The 16,547-nt window shown below is 42.0% G+C and overlaps 1 protein-coding gene across 6 annotated transcripts in view; it reads left to right on the forward strand.

The window, feature by feature from the left end:
• dennd1b (DENN/MADD domain containing 1B) overlaps nucleotides 1–16,547 on the forward strand; it is a 139,943-nt gene that overhangs the window by 93,309 nt on the left and 30,087 nt on the right. For all 6 annotated transcript variants that reach the window (XR_008831654.1, XM_056413980.1, XM_056413982.1 and 3 more), the window contains one exon: nucleotides 14,872–14,997. Coding sequence is in view for 5 of the 6 variants with exons in the window: in XM_056413980.1 (XP_056269955.1) it covers nucleotides 14,872–14,997 (126 nt within the window). In the remaining variant the exon portion in view is untranslated. The remainder of the gene's footprint in view (nucleotides 1–14,871; nucleotides 14,998–16,547) is intronic.

A 16,547-nucleotide genomic window follows, 5' to 3' on the forward strand; every position in this document is an offset into this window, starting at 1 on the left:
CGCCGAGCGAGAGAGCTGGAGATGGTAGGAGGGAGGAGACGAGGCGTGAGGAGAGGAAGGAGAAGACGGGTGATTCTTCTGGGGGGGCAGCGGAGCCACCTGCCAGCGCGCCGTCTTTTTAATTAACGGAGCGCTGACGCCGGTCACTCGCACATTCACACACGTTCAAACACACACATGTACACACACATTCTCTCTCATACACACACATTCTCTCTCATACACACACACACACACACATTCTCTCATACACACACACACACACATTCTCTCTCATACACACACACACACACACAGATTATCTCATACACACACACACGTTGTCTTCCCTCGTCTTTGTCGAAGGAATTTATTTGTTTAGCTGCTTTCATGGACGTATATATGTATATATGTATGTATATACATATATATACACTACCGTTCAAAAGTTTGGGATCACTTAGAAATGTCCTTATTTTTCAAAGAGAAGCATTGTTTTTTTCAATGAAGATAACATTAAATCAATCAGAAATACACTCTATACATTGTTAATGTGGTAAATGACTATTCTAGGTGGAAACGTCTGGTTTCTAATGAAATATCTCCAGAGGTGTATAGAGGCCCATTTCCATCAACCATCACTCCAGTGTTCTAATGGTACATTGTGTTTGCTAATCGCCTTAGAAGACTAATGGATGATTAGAAAACCCTTGAAACCCCTTGTGCAATTATGTTAGCACAGCTGAAAACTGTTTTGCTGATGAGAGAAGCTATAAAACTGGCCTTCCTTTGAGCTAGTTGATTATCTGGAGCATCACATTTGTGGGTTCGATAAGACTCTCAAAATGGCCAGAAAAAAGTTTCCTGTGAAACTCGCCAGTCTATTCTTGTTCTTAGAAATGAAGGCTATTCCATGCAGAAATTGCAAAGAAACTGAAAATTTCCTCCAGCGGTGTGTACTACTCCTTCAGAGAACAGCACAACGGGCTCTAACCAGAGCAGAAAGAAGTGGGAGGCCCGGTGCACAACTCAGCAAGAAGACAAGTACATTAGAGTCTCGTTTGAGAAATAGGCGCCTCACAGGTCCTCAACTGGCAGCTTCTTTAAATGGTACCCATAAACGCCAGTGTCAACGTCGACAGTGAAGGCGACTCGGGATGCTGGCCTTCTAGGCAGAGTGGCAAAGAAAAAGCCATATCTGAGACTGGCCAATCAAAAGAAAAGATTGGTATGGGCAAAAGAACACAGGCATTGGACAGAGGAAGATTGGAAAAGGTGTTCTGGACAGATAAATCCAAGTTTGAGGTGTTTGGATCACACAGAAGAACATTTGTGAGGCAGAACAGGTGAAAAGATGCTGGAAGAGTGCCTGACACCATCTGTCAAGCATGGTGGAGGTCATGTGATGGTCTGGGGCTGCTTTGGTGCTGGGAAAGTGGGAGATTTGTACCAGGTAAAGGGTTTTTAAATAAGGAAGGCTATCACTCCATTTTGCAACGCCATGCCATACCCTGTGGGCAGCGCTTGATTGGAGCCAATGTCCTCCTCCAACAGGACAATGACCCAAAGCACACCTCCACATTGTGCAAGAACTATTGAGGGAAGAAGCAGGCAGCTTGCTGTCTGTAATGGAGTGGCCAGTCACCAGATCTCAACCATTGAGCTGTTGTGGGAGCAGCTTGACCGTATGGTCCTCAAGAAGTGCCCATCAAGCCAATCCAACTTGTGGAGGTGCTTCAGGAAGCGTGGGGTGACATTTCAACAGATTACCTCAACAAATTACCAGCTAGAATGCCAAAGGTCTGCAATGCTGGAATTGCTGCAAAAGGAGCATTCTTTGACGAAAGCAAAGTTTGAAGAAAAAAATTTATACTTCAAATACAAATCATTATTTCTAACCTTGTCAATGTCTTGACTATATTTTCTATACATTTTGCAACTCATTTGATAAATAAAAGTGTGAGTTTTCATGGAAAACACGAAATTGTCTGGGTGATCCCAAACTTTTGAACGGTAGTGTATATATATATATGTATTATATAAGCTCCTCTGAGGCTGCAGTCTGTCACCTCCAGGACTCCTCCCCCTCACCCAGACCCGTCTCACTCCTCTGGTTCTCCTGATTGAGCTCTGCTGCTCCGCTGGGTCCTAAAGCCTCCAGGCATCCGACCATGAGGTCATCGGCCCTTCACTCTAATGTCAGGACTACTTTATGACAGCCTTCTTCTTCTTCTTCTTCTTCTTCTTCTTCTTCTTCTTCTTCTTCTTCTTCTCTCTGTCTGCTGCGCGTCATTCTCACTTCCTGTTTGTTTTTCCTAAATTAAATCTCAAACTGAGTCAGAAGGCAGTCGGGCAGCAAAGAGAGAGAGAGAGCATCTCTTGTCTTCTCTCTCTCTCTTCTCTCTCTCTCTCTCTCTCTCTTCTCTCTCTCTTCTCTCTCTTGTCTTCTCTCTCTCTTCTCTCTCTCTTCTCTCTCTTGTCTTCTCGCTCTTCTCTCTCTTGTCTTCTCTCTCTCTTCTCTCTCTCTCTTCTCTCTCGTCTACTCTCTTTCTCTCTCTCTTCTCTCTTGTCTTCTCTCTCTCTCTCTCTTCTCTCTCTCTTCTCTCTCTCCTCTCTCTCTCTCTTCTCTCTCTCTTCTCTCTCTTGTCTTCTCTCTCTCCTCTCTCTCTCTTCTGTCTTGTCTTCTCTCTCTCTCTTCTCTCTCTTGTCTTCTCTCTCTCCTCTCTCTCTCTCTCTCTCTCTCTCTCTCTCTCTCTTCTCTCTCTTCTCTCTCTCTCTCTCTCTCTCTCTCTTCTCTCTCTTCTCTCTTCTCTCTCTCTCTCTCTCTCTCTCTCTCTCTCTCTCTCTCTCTTCTCTCTCTCTCTCTCTCTCCTCTCTCTCTCTTCTCTCTCTCTTCTCTCTCTCTTCTCTCTCCTCTCTCTCGTCTCTCGTCTCTCTCTCTCCTCTCTCTCGTCTCTCTCTTGTCTTAATTGAAGTGTCGTCCTCTTTGATCTCCGGCTCCTCGTTGCTGCTCTCTAATGACAGAACAGACTCCTCACATCATGTCCAATTACACCTCGCCGCCATTAATATATTTATTACAACAAATAGTTGTTGTTTTACCCCCCCCCCCCCTCTCATCTCCTCACCGGGGCGACTAGATTCATAAGGAAGCGAGCAGCTACTAATTGAGTGGAATTCCAGGTCTCTTGTTGGTTTGCTCGTTTGCGATGAGAACACGACGAGCGTCTGATGTTTGTGTTTACACACACACACACACACACACACACACACACACACACACACACACACAGGGGGGGGCGTTGGAGGCATTGTTCAGGTGAAATGTTGATGAGCGACTCTGCGCTATGAGGAAGCTCCTGATTCCTCACCTGACTCCTCTCCTGATTCCTCTCCTGATTCCTCTCCTGACTCCTCTCCTGATTCCTCTCCTGACTCCTCTTCTGATTCCTCTCCTGATTCCTCTCCTGACTCCTCTCCTGACTCCTCTCCTGCTTCCTCTCCTGCTTCCTCTCCTGCTTCCTCTCCTGCTTCCTCTCCTGCTTCCTTTCCTGCTTCCTCTCCTGCTTCCTCTCCTGATTCCTTTCCTGCTTCCTCTCCTGCTTCCTCTCCTGCTTCCTCTCCTGATTCCTCACCTGACTCCTCTTCTGATTCCTCTCCTGATTCCTCTCCTGATTCCTCTCCTGATTCCTCTTCTGATTCCTCACCTGATTCCTCTCCTGATTCCTCTCCTGACTCCTCTCCTGATTCCTCTCCTGACTCCTCTCCTGATTCCTCTCCTGATTCCTCTCCTGACTCCTCTCCTGATTCCTCTCCTGACTCCTCTCCTGATTCCTCTCCTGACTCCTCACCTGATTCCTCTCCTGATTCCTCTCCTGACTCCTCTCCTGATTCCTCTCCTGATTCCTCTCCTGACTCCTCTCCTGATTCCTCTCCTGACTCCTCTCCTGATTCCTCTCCTGATTCCTCTCCTGATTCCTCTCCTGATTCCTCTCCTGACTCCTCTCCTGACTCCTCTCCTGATTCCTCACCTGATTCCTCTCCTGACTCCTCTCCTGATTCCTCTCCTGACTCCTCTCCTGACTCCTCTCCTGATTCCTCTCCTGATTCCTCTCCTGATTCCTCTCCTGACTCCTCTCCTGACTCCTCTTCTGATTCCTCTCCTGATTCCTCTCCTGACTCCTCTTCTGATTCCTCTCCTGATTCCTCTTCTGATTCCTCACCTGATTCCTCTCCTGATTCCTCTTCTGATTCCTCACCTGATTCCTCTCCTGATTCCTCTCCTGATTCCTCTCCTGATTCCTCTCCTGACTCCTCTCCTGATTCCTCTCCTGACTCCTCTTCTGATTCCTCTCCTGATTCCTCTTCTGATTCCTCACCTGATTCCTCTCCTGATTCCTCCTGATTCCCCTCCTGATTCCTCTCTTGATTCCTCTCCTGATTCCCCTCCTGATTCCTCTCCTGATTCCCCTCCTGATTCCTCTCTTGATTCCTCTCCTGGTTCCTCTCCTGATTCCTCTCCTGATTCCCCTCCTGATTCCTCTCTTGATTCCTCTCCTGGTTCCTCTCCTGATTCCTCTCTTGATTCCTCTCTTGATTCCTCTCCTGATTCCTCTCCTGACTCCTCTCCTGATTCCTCTCCTTATTCTCGGTGTAACTCCGGCTGCTCAGAACTCTGAAGGCCAATGAAGTCATTATTATTATTATTTATTTTTATTATTTTTATTTTTATTATTATTATCATTATTATTATTATCATCATCATTATTCTTATTCTTATTCTTATTAATAATTATTATTATCATTATCATTATCATTAGCTTCTCTTGGTTTTCTGGCGGTGGGCGACGTGTGGGCTGACCGGCTCAGAGGTCACAGTTGTCCTGAATTAGCTCCCCCCCCCCCTTCAGACAGGACCCCTGCACCGGCTCCACTAAGCCCCTGCCCCCCCCCCCCCCCCCCACTTTTAATGGTCTTCCGCCCCTCCGTAACTTCACACATCATATCTCAGAGTTCTTGGCTCTCCGGCCGGGAGCGTTTCCGCTGAGCAGGAAAAGAGTTTAAAGATCTGAATAAGGAGAGATCGGTAACGGGGCCCAAAAAGAGAGAAGGATGCGAGAGTCTTTTTGAGAATAACGATTGACTTTTATTTTCATCGGAAATCAAACGTTACATAATAATTGATCTTTTATCCTGGTCTTTTTTTTTTTATGCACACAGCATCATAATAATAATAATCACATGAATCCCTTTTTTATTTTGTATTTACTAAAAGTCAATCTGAGTTTTTTTACCCCTTTATTATTAATATAATATATTAATTCGTATATTTACTTATTTTTTAATTATAAAATATAAAAAATATTTATATTAAAATAAATACATTTAATTTAATATAAAATAAAACAAATCCAGAAACTTTTTCTGTTACTTTATTTGGAGTGTGCTTTTCTTTTCTTTTTAGCTATTCCGTTATGAGGCTTGTTATATCAGAAACACGGCGCAGGGAGATATTATTAGAGAGCTTTATTATTTTACATATTGTATTTTTAGCTGGATTTTGCATATTTGAAGAATTGCCTGAAAAGTTTCTATATTATATTTTTTTAGACACATTATTAAATCACATTAATCTGAGAGAGAAAAATCAATGTGTTGACGAGAACACGGGAAAAAGAAATATTCAATACAAACATTTCTTCTCCCTGGAAGATCAAGGTGTTTGTGTTTCTCTCTCACACACACACACACACACACACATTGATAACGTTATAATTGGCCTCTGGTTGTTGGAGCTGTTTACGGCGCGAGTCATTAAAAGAATCCAAGAATAGAGAATTAGGATTCTGTTAATTCAACAACAACAAAACAGTGTGCGACTGAATTCCCTTTTTACATTTTTTTTTTTATTTGATCGCGGCAGTTGATCTAAAAACCAACGACGGGATTCTTTATTTTTTTTATTTTGTACCCCATGTATTATTCCTTCTGTTCAAGGTGAAGCTCGTCTTTCACATCACAGCCTAATTCCTTCTGTTCTCCTCCTGCCTCCTCCTCTCCTGTCTCCTCCTCTCCTGCCTCCTCCTCTCCTGTCTCCTCCTCTCCTGCCTCCTCCTCTCTTCCTCCTCTCCTGCCTCCTCCTCTCCTGTCTCCTCCTCTCCTACTCCTCCTCTCCTGCCTCCTCCTCTCCTACCCGCCGACACGCAGAGCCTTCACGCATTTGATCATTTGTATTCCCAATCAAGGGGGGAGATTTAAAGCGCACACACACACACATACTCACACACACACACACATACTCACACACACACATTCGGAGGCTGCGTCTCCTGAGATCACCTGGCACACTTAATCAAACATCGCCGGCTTTAATTTGGCGTTCGTTCCCAGAAAAACAACATCTACATCATCGTCTACAACACACACACACACTCACACACACACACACACACACACTCACACGCACAGCCAGGAATGTCCATCAATGACATTTAGATCTAGTTCAGCAGCTTTTTGGTTCGTGTCCACCAGAGTGTCCCATTTAAATGTAGATACACACGTGTGTGTGTGTGTGTGTGTCATCAGTGTGTGTGTTTCATTAGTGTGTGTGTGTGAGTCATCAGTGTGTGTGTGTCATCAGTGTGTGTGTTTCATTAGTGTGTGTGTGTGAGTCATCAGTGTGTGTTCTCCACCTGCTGCAGACTAGACGTTAGCTTCAGCTCGGTTACATCCTGGACTACTCCTCATCCCTCTCTCTCTCTCTCTCCCCCTCTCTCTCTCTCTCACTCTTCCTCTCTCACCCTTCCTCTCTCACTCTTCCTCTCTCACTCTTCCTCCCTCACTCTTCCTCCCTCACTCTTCTTCCTCTTGCTTGACTAACTTTCTGAGTTGTACGTCTCCCACGATGAGCCTGCACCTTTAAGAGTTTGTGTGTTTCTATTTCTTCTCCGTTTTTCATGCATTTATTTATATATATATATATATTAGTGCTGTGAAAAATAACGCGTTAACTCAGTTAATTCAATTCCAGTTTTAACTAGTTTTTTTTTTTAAACGCATTTAACGCATGCGCAGAATGAGCTTCCAATCCGTCTGTTGTTGGTCGTCGGGACGAAAAAAAAGTCACTTGCAAAATGAGCTTCCAATACACCACTTCAATCTGAACTCTGTCCGCTCTCATGCAGGCGGTCTGTTCATCGGTAATGATCCTTCCGCAGGTTCACCTCCGGAAACCTTGTTACGACTTTTACTTCCTGTAGATCAGGGTCTCAACACGTCGATCGCGACCTGCCAGTCGATCGCGGCGTAGTGTCGGTAGATCGCATGACATTAAAGAGATTGGCCCGCCCCCTGACATGTTCTCTAGAGCACGTCTTTGTTCTTTTATTAAACTAAACGTCTGTTGTTGATCGTATCTCCACAGCAGCATGTCATTTCTGTCTCTTCGCGTTGCGTTAACACTTATCGATCTCCGTCTGGCGCGCCACAGAGCTCCGTCGGCGCTCATCTGGACCGAGCAAAAAACTGTCACTTGTCAATCTGTCCACCTGTCCGGGCGGTGAGGTTTCAGCTTTGCAGCGGTGTCCCGCCGTCCCTTTCATCACGGCCCAGTTCATGAAGAAAACCCACACAGTCAGTTTGCCTCAGCAGCTGCTAGAGGAAGACTAGAGGCCTTTAGATTGTATCATGGTGGAGTTAATGGTTGACAAACAAGAGAAAAATGCTCTGTTTAACCCTCCTGTTACCTTTACATTTACTCACATATTTTACCCTCGGGGTCAATTTGACCCCAGCAATTAAAACCTCCAGAAAATTATTAGAATTAATATTGCTTCCCAAGTTTAAGTGTGAGGTACTTTATGTTTGTTTGTTGACTACCTAAATAGCCCTTTAAATATATAAAAAAGTTGATATTTCTGTCTCAATGTATATATCCGTCTTTTGTCATAAATCTCTACGTTCTCACAAAATATACCGAGAATATCGGATATGTGATTAATCATGATTAATCCACAAAAACCTGTGATTAACCCGATTAAAAATTTTAATCGTTTCACAGCCCTAATATATATATAAATATCCACATTATTAAGAAATTTAACAGGAGCCTGAATAATAGAGGTTAAGAGAGAGAAAATATATCATTAAACAACAAGTATTTGTTTTAAATTGAACTCGCATTATGCACGTTTATGTGTGTGTGTGTGTGTGTGTGAGTGTGTGTGTTAGAGAGGTTGGCTGGAGAAAAAATAAGTGAGGATGAGGGAGAGAAAAGATGTGGGTGTAAACATGTATTATGATGATCCTGTGTGTGTGTGTGTCTGTGTGTGTGTGTGTGCATGCATGTGTGAGAGTATCTGCTGGTTCTCTATGTGTGTCTTTGTTCAGATTTGTGTTTGACTGTCTGTGTGTGTCTGTGCGTGTGTCTGTGCGTGTGTGTGTGTCTGTGCATGTGTGTGTGTGTGTGTGTGTCTGTGTGTGTGTGTGTGTGTGTGTGTGGTTCAGACTGCAGACATCAAAAGAGCGTGTGAGATGTTCATAACTATATCTCTTTGTAGTTCTTTAATTGCGTCCCCGTGGCTTCGTTTCCCTGGATGTCTCCACCAGAACTAAACTTTATATGTTTGTTTCTTTTCTTTCGTTGTTTCGGAAACTTTATGATCCCACATTTTTTGCAGGAAAATTGTAAATATATATTCAGAGTTTTGTGAGTTTTTATTTTAGCTTGTCTCCTTTTGTTGTGTTTAGTTTTGTGTTGTTACCTCGTAGTATCATTTCTCATAGATTTATATATATATAAATATATGTATGTATACTATGTGTTTATACACATATACATAGATATATATATATATATAGAAATATATATGTTTATGTCATGTGTGTTTATACACATATATATAAATATATATATATATATATCGTGTTTGTGTTTATACACATATGCATATATATATATATGTAGAAATATATATGTATATATCATGTGTGTTTGTGCTTATACACATATAAATAAATATATATATATATATTTATATAAAAACTATGTGCAGATATAAATAACAGCAATGACACACTTCATACGCTGCGTGGTCTGATTATATTATATATATTATATTATATGTATTATATTATTAATTTTATATATATATTATATATATTATATTATTTATATTATATATATTATATTATATTATATTATTTATATTATATGAGCAAATTCTGCTCGATGTGATGAACAATTTGATCATGTTATTATTTATTATAGTTGGAGGGCTTCAGAATATTTAGGAGAGTTTTTTATGCTCCAGCTAAATATATATTCAGAGTTTTGTGAGTTCTCATTTTTATTTCAAGAGCAAATACAAGTCGGTCAGCTCGGCTCCTTTAGTTATGTTTAGTTATATATTATTTATAATAAGTATGATTTTACAAAATATGTCAAGTATAATAATAACAATAACGGTTTGACTGATATAATAAAAACTGCCTGACGTGTTAATATAAGATATAAAATATGAGTTTCACAACATTTAGGAGACGATGTCGGCGACTTCATTTCCTACAGAGACGATGAGAGGATTTAAAAAGTAAATGCCCCACGTGTGTCCATGTGTACACACACACACACACACACACACAGATGCCTGGCGTCACCTACATCTCGTGCAGTCGGGGGGGATCATCGCTGCACCTGCTAATTACCGTCTCCAGCTGGAGAGTCAAATGGAGATCTGTTCCGCGTCTGACCTTTGACCTCGTGCTCTTTAACGTGACGCGTTTCAGAAACCCTGGCTTTTCTTTTGGGGGGGATGTAGCCGGTCTCCGGGTCTTAATGAGGCCCCCCCCCCCCCCGACCGTCTTCCACTTGATGTAAATTGAAAAGATCACAGCTATGGGGAGAAGACCTGTACTGGAAAGGCCTCTCTGCATAGATTATGAATATCATAACTCAACAGCTCCTTCCTCCTCCTCCCCCCCCCTCCCCCGCGCCTCCTCCCGCACAATGCTACAGTTCTAATTGGACCCAATGGGGGACCGCCGTGCCTTTGATCTCGTCGCCGCCGCTGTGACTTTACACCCAACAAAAAAAAAACGGCGCCCGCCAAATGGGGTACTCACCTGTAGCGCCTCCGCCGGCACGCGTCTCGTTAGCTACGCTCACAACCACGGACGCTAATTAGTCTGACGGAGGTGGAGGAGGCGCACCTGAGGATCATGGTTACGAGGCGCCGCACGCCAAATATATTTCATTTATATTTCATATCCAATCACTAAACACACAGTTGTTTTTGTGAAGGTCGACACAGCCGGAATGTTCTATTAACAAAAAAAACACACGATATCCTGGTATTTGTCATACACTTCTAATATATATATATATGTATATATATTTATATATATATATATGTATATATACATATATATGTATATGTGTGTATGTATATATATATTTATATTTATATATATATTTTTATATATACATACATATATATATATAAATGTATATAGATTAGGGCTGTGAAACGATTACAATTTTTAATCAGGTTAATCACAGGTTTCTGTGGATTAATCATGATTAATCACATATATACATTTACAGGGCTCTCAAGACAGGCAAGAGCTCCGAGAAGAGTTGTTGATGGGGGGGGGGTGTGCAAGTGACTTTTCTTTGCTCCGTCCCGATGCGCGCAGACCGGCATCGGAACTCTGCGGCGCGAGCCAAGAGAAGAGTTGTTGACGGGGGGGGCAAGTGACTTTTTTTCGTCCCGATGTACGCGCACACGCCGGCATCCGAGCTCTGCGGCGCGCGAGGCGCGGAGATCGGAGTCGTGTTAACGCGACACTAGAGACAGAATGACACGCTGCTGGAGAGACGACCAACAACAGACGGACTGGAAGCTCATTCTGTGCATGCGTTAAATGCGTAAAAAGACAACAACTAGTTAATCCTGTAATTTAATTAACTGAGTTAACACGTTATTTTTCACAGCACTAATATATATATATTTATTAGTGCTGTGAAAAAGAACGCGTTAACTCAGTTAATCCAATTACAGGTTTAACTAGTTTTTACGCATTTAACGCATGCGCAGAATGAGCTTCCAATCCGTCTGTTGTTGGTCGTCGGGACGAAAGAAAGTCACTTGCAAAATGAGCTTCCAATACACCACTTCAATCTGAACTCTGTCCGCTCTCATGCAGACGGTCTGTTCATCGGTAATGATCCTTCCGCAGGTTCACCTCCGGAAACCTTGTTACGACTTTTACTTCCTGTAGATCAGGGTCTCAACACGTCGATCGCGACCTGCCAGTCGATCGCGGCGTAGTGTCGGTAGATCGCATGACATTAAAGAGATTGGCCCGCCACCTGACATGTTCTCTAGAGCACGTCTTTGTTCTTTTATTAAACTAAACGTCTGTTGTTGATCGTATCTCCACAGCAGCATGTCATTTCTGTCTCTTCGTTGCGTTAACACTTATCGATCTCCGTCTGGCGCCACAGAGCTCCGTGCGCGCGCATCGACCGAGCAAAAAAAAGTCACTTGTCAATCTGTCCACCTGTCCGGGCGGTGAGGTTTCAGCTTTGCAGCGGTGTCCCGCCGTCCCTTTCATCACGGCCCAGTTCATGAAGAAAACCCACACAGTCAGTTTGCCTCAGCAGCTGCTAGAGGAAGACTAGAGGCCTTTAGATTGTATCATGGTGGAGTTAATGGTTGACAAACAAGAGAAAATGCTCTGTTTAACCCTCCTGTTACCTTTACATTTACTAACATATTTTACCCTCGGGTCAATTTGACCCCAGCAATTAAAACCTCCAGAAAATTATTAGAATTAATATTGCTTCCCAAGTTTAAGTGTGAGGTACTTTATGTTGTTTGTTTGTTGACTACCTAAATAGCCCTTTAAATAAATAAAAGTTGATATTTCTTATATGTTTGACACAGTGAAAACAGCCTGGGGTCAAATTGACCCAAAGAACACCGACATTAAACATTGAATGGGGTCAAATTGACCCGAAAGGTAACAGGAGGGTTAAACATTCTGTTTAGGATGAAGATGTATTAATGTTCCATATGGAAGAAAACTGCTAAATAACTGCTGAGTTGCAGCACCATTGTATAGAAGAATGTATAAATGTATATATCCGTCTTTTGTCATAAATCTCTATGTTCTCACAAAATATACCGAGAATATCAGTAATATGTGATTAATCATGATTAATCCACAAAAACCTGTGATTAACCCGATTAAAATTTTTATTCGTTTCACAGCCCTAATATTTATATATACATATATATATATTTATATATATTTATTTATATATAGATATATATATATGCATATATACATACAGTATATATATAAATATATATATGTCATATATATATATATATATATATGTCATATAGTGTAATTAATTACACACACGTGAGTAGAGAGTATATTATGAACTTCTAGAGCCTCACCACCGTCTCTCTCTCTCTCTCTCTCTCTCTCTCTCTGTGTACCCACACACACACGTGTTGGTTCCTCATTATCAGTGTTTCCACCGTGCAGAGTGAACTCCTCTGACAGTCTTTGGGGTACGCCTCGCCCACTTACACTGACACTGTGTTCGCTTTGATCGCCCCCCCCCCCAAGAAAGACAGTCTAATCATTTGCAAAGATGGAGAAGGAAAAAATAACAGGGGAAAAAAGAAAAAAAAACAGTGCAAACGGAACATTAACATGAAATATTAATCCCCCAACAAAGATCTTTACATAAACATAAAAGCATTTAGCACAACGAGACGACGCTTGTTAATTTATCCGCCGTAAACTTCCTGTTTGAAGCCGGGCGGCGGCGCGCGGGGACGCCGTGGAGAGAGAGGAAGCTCCGGGGAGAACAACGCTGCCGTCCCACTTCCACTCTCTCTCTCTCTCTCTCTCTCTCTCTCTCTCTCTCTCTCTCTCTTCCTCTCTCTCTCTCTCTCTTTCTTTCCGCGGCTCACGCTTTACTTCTCCTCCCTGACGTTTTTTTTCTCCCAGATAATTGCTGATGCCAGACCTCGACGCGTGATGGAAGTAGACCTCGCGATGACATCATCGCTTTACAGATGGACTCGGATCATTTTTAATAGTCGACACGAAACTCAAATCTTCTTCTTTTTTAATTTCTTCCTGCCCAGAATCCTCCGGCTCCTTTAAGAGCGATGGAGAGAATCGGGCGTAAATGTTCTGTGAGGGACGAGCGACACGTCTTCAATTCAATTCAGTTTATTTTATACAGCCCAATATCACAAACTTTACAGTTTGCACACATACGGCATCCCTGACCTTTGACCTTTGACCTCACATCAGATCAGGATGAAAAGTCCCCGAAAAATATAAAAACAACCCTTTCAGGGGGAAAAAATGGAAGAACCAGCGGAGGAGGATCCCTCTCAAGGATGGATACTTTATAAATGAATACAGGAATAACTAAATAAATGTATACATAAATGTATACATAAATAAAGGAATAAATAAATAAATACTAAAATAAATGTATCAATAGATAAATGTTTCAATAAATAAATACAGGAATAAATAAATAAATGCTTAAATAAATGTATAAATAAATAAATACAGGAATAAATAAATAAATGCTTAAATAAATGTATCAATAAATACAGGAATAAATAAATGCTTAAATGAATACATGCTTAAATGAATGTATAGATAAATAAATACAGGAATAAATAAATGCTAAAATGAATGTATAAATAAATACAGGAATTAATTAATAAATGCTTGAATGAATGTATATATAAATACAGAAATAAATAAATATAAGTTATACCTAAACAGGACATCATTAAATAAATCTATTTTTACATTTCTGTATTTCTTCTTTTATTTATGTCTCTATTTATGTGTCCACACATATTTCTTCATTTATTTATGCGTGGCATTTATGTGTCCTGTATTTATTTATTTATGCATTTATTTTAGCATTTATTTATTTATTCCTGTATTTATTCATGCATTTATTTATATTTTCTGTCCTCCATACACAGGTGGCCGTTGTTTGGTTTACTGTGAAGGAGACTTTTACTTTTTGGGTCCTGAAGTTAAAGGTTAAAGGTTAAATGAATGAAGATGATCCGAGCCCCTCACCAGGCTGCTGCTGAGAGTATCACAGTCATCTAGACCTCCAGCACTCAGAGAGGCCCTCGCCTCCTCCTCCTCCTCCTTCTCCTCGCTCACACTACCTGGAGAGCCTCTTGACAACTTCTTACCCAGACTCCCCAGGGCCACCGCGCCGGCCACGCCGGATCTTTTGTCATCCTAAAACAAGCTCGGGCCTGCAGCGCCTCCACTTCTCGCCTTGAGTCCTGGAGACAGAGAGAGAGAGAAAGTGAGAGAGAGGGGGGGGAGGAGGAGGGAAATAATTAAAGACTTTTTATGTCAAGAGTCCCTTTTCCTAGAGAGAGTTCCTGGAGAGCCAACGGGGGAGGAGGGGGAGGAGGACTGGAAAGAAAGAGTAGACGAGTAAGAAATGGAGAAGCGATAAAGCAAGAAGGCGATGTGGAGGTGGAGAGAGAGAGAGAGAGAGAGAGAGGGGGGGGAGAGTGAGAGTGGAAGATGAGAGTTTCCATTTCCTCCCCCCCCCCCCTCCATCCTCTGCTCAATTTGCAAAGCAGCAGGTGCTCCCGGCAGCACAACAGACATAAAGCTCGGCTCCTCTCTTCTCCTCCTATTTCGAGATGACCTGCAAATGTGACACTTCACACCCGAGCGCTTCCCGCCGCCAATTTCAAAGGTGATAATTTAACTTTTTACCCCTCCCCGTCTCTCCCTTTTCCACCTGTCTCTCTCTCTCTCTCTCTCTCTACCACACTCTGCCTGTTCCATGTTCCCCACCAGGTGTCCTCTCTGAAGAGCAAGCTGAAGAAGCAGTCCACGGCAACAGGAAGTGGCGTGGCGAGGGCCTTCCTGAGGGTGCAGGCCGCTCTGTTCGGATCCTACCGGGACGCACTGAGATACAAACCCGTAAGGACCCCCAGACCCCCAGACCCCTAGACCCCCAGAACCCGAGACATCAGACCCCCAGACCTCCATCAACATCTTTTTTACGGAGGTGGCAGCAGAAAAAACTACTTTCTGCATTTATAGACATATTTATTCTTTTAATCAAAGTATTTTCTCATTCATTTGTGGCATTTATTAAGCTTTATTAATTACATATGTATACACGGAGGTTTCACACAATGTTTGGTCATGGACATTTGGTTTAACGCCATGGAAAGGTCATGGAAAGGTAATTGAAAGGTCATGGAAAGGTCAATGAAAGGTTTATAAAAATGTAATTGAAAGGTCACGGAAAGGTCATGTAAAGGTCATGGAAAGGTATTTGAAAGGGCATGGAACGGTCAATGAAAGGTTTATAAAAAGGTAATTGAAAGGTCACGGAAAGGTCATGTAAAGGTCATGGAAAGGTCATGGGAAGTTAATGTAAAGGTCATTGAAAGGTTGTTGAAAGGTCATGGAAAGGTTATGGAACCCTGTTGTTCAACATGTGAATGAACCCTATAAGCTCTCTTGGATTGTAAAACACCCAGAACATTTCGTGACGCACTCTGAAGTATAAAGTCCACAGATTCATCTTTTTATTCACAAGCATGACTGAATATCATATAAAGATGATATAAAGGTGATGTAAACATGAGCCGGTGTCAGTCTGGGTGAGTCTGGTTCTGGAGGCAGACGGTGTCGCCGTGGAGACGCTCCTTATCGATGCTCCCTCTCTCCTCTGCTTACAGACGGCGTGCTCACCAACACGCCTCAGCCTCCGTGTTACACGCCTGTTGGTGGACGTGCGAGCGCGACGTGCAGCCGGTTCACCCGCACTCAACACGCGTGTCGTTAACATATGTACACACACACACACACACACACACGTACCAACGCACACGCACTGCACACCTGCTGGCGTGAAGATGCCGGCGACGCTCCCCGCGTGGAGGGAACGCTCTCGGAGCGTCGCGGTTCACGTGGTCGCCCACGCGCCGCGACAGAAGGAGGCGTGTGCGCTCCGGTTGGAGTCTCGCCGAGTTGTAAATGAAACGAAACAGGAGGAAGGAGAAGGAGGCGAGGAGAACACTTCACTTCTTAGGTCGTCAGTTTCTGCTTCACGCCGAGTCGCTCCAGCTGCTTCTCGCCTCCTCCGACGTGTTTATATATAAATATATATATATATTTATATATATATATTCATATATTTATATATAAATGAATATATACATTTATATATAATGAATATATATATGAATATATATATATATATATCAAATAAATATTTATATATAAATGAATATATATATATTTATATTCATATAGGTATATATAAGAATATATATACAAATATATGAATATACATGAATATATATTTGTATAGATATTCATGTATATATAAATATATATTTGATATATTCATACATATATTCATACATATACAGTATATATATACTTATATATATATTTCTATATAGATATTTCTATATATATATGTATATATAAGTATATCAATATATATATTTCTA

This window comes from Pseudoliparis swirei, chromosome 5, assembly GCF_029220125.1.
Source record: "Pseudoliparis swirei isolate HS2019 ecotype Mariana Trench chromosome 5, NWPU_hadal_v1, whole genome shotgun sequence".
NCBI lineage: Eukaryota > Metazoa > Chordata > Actinopteri > Perciformes > Liparidae > Pseudoliparis > Pseudoliparis swirei.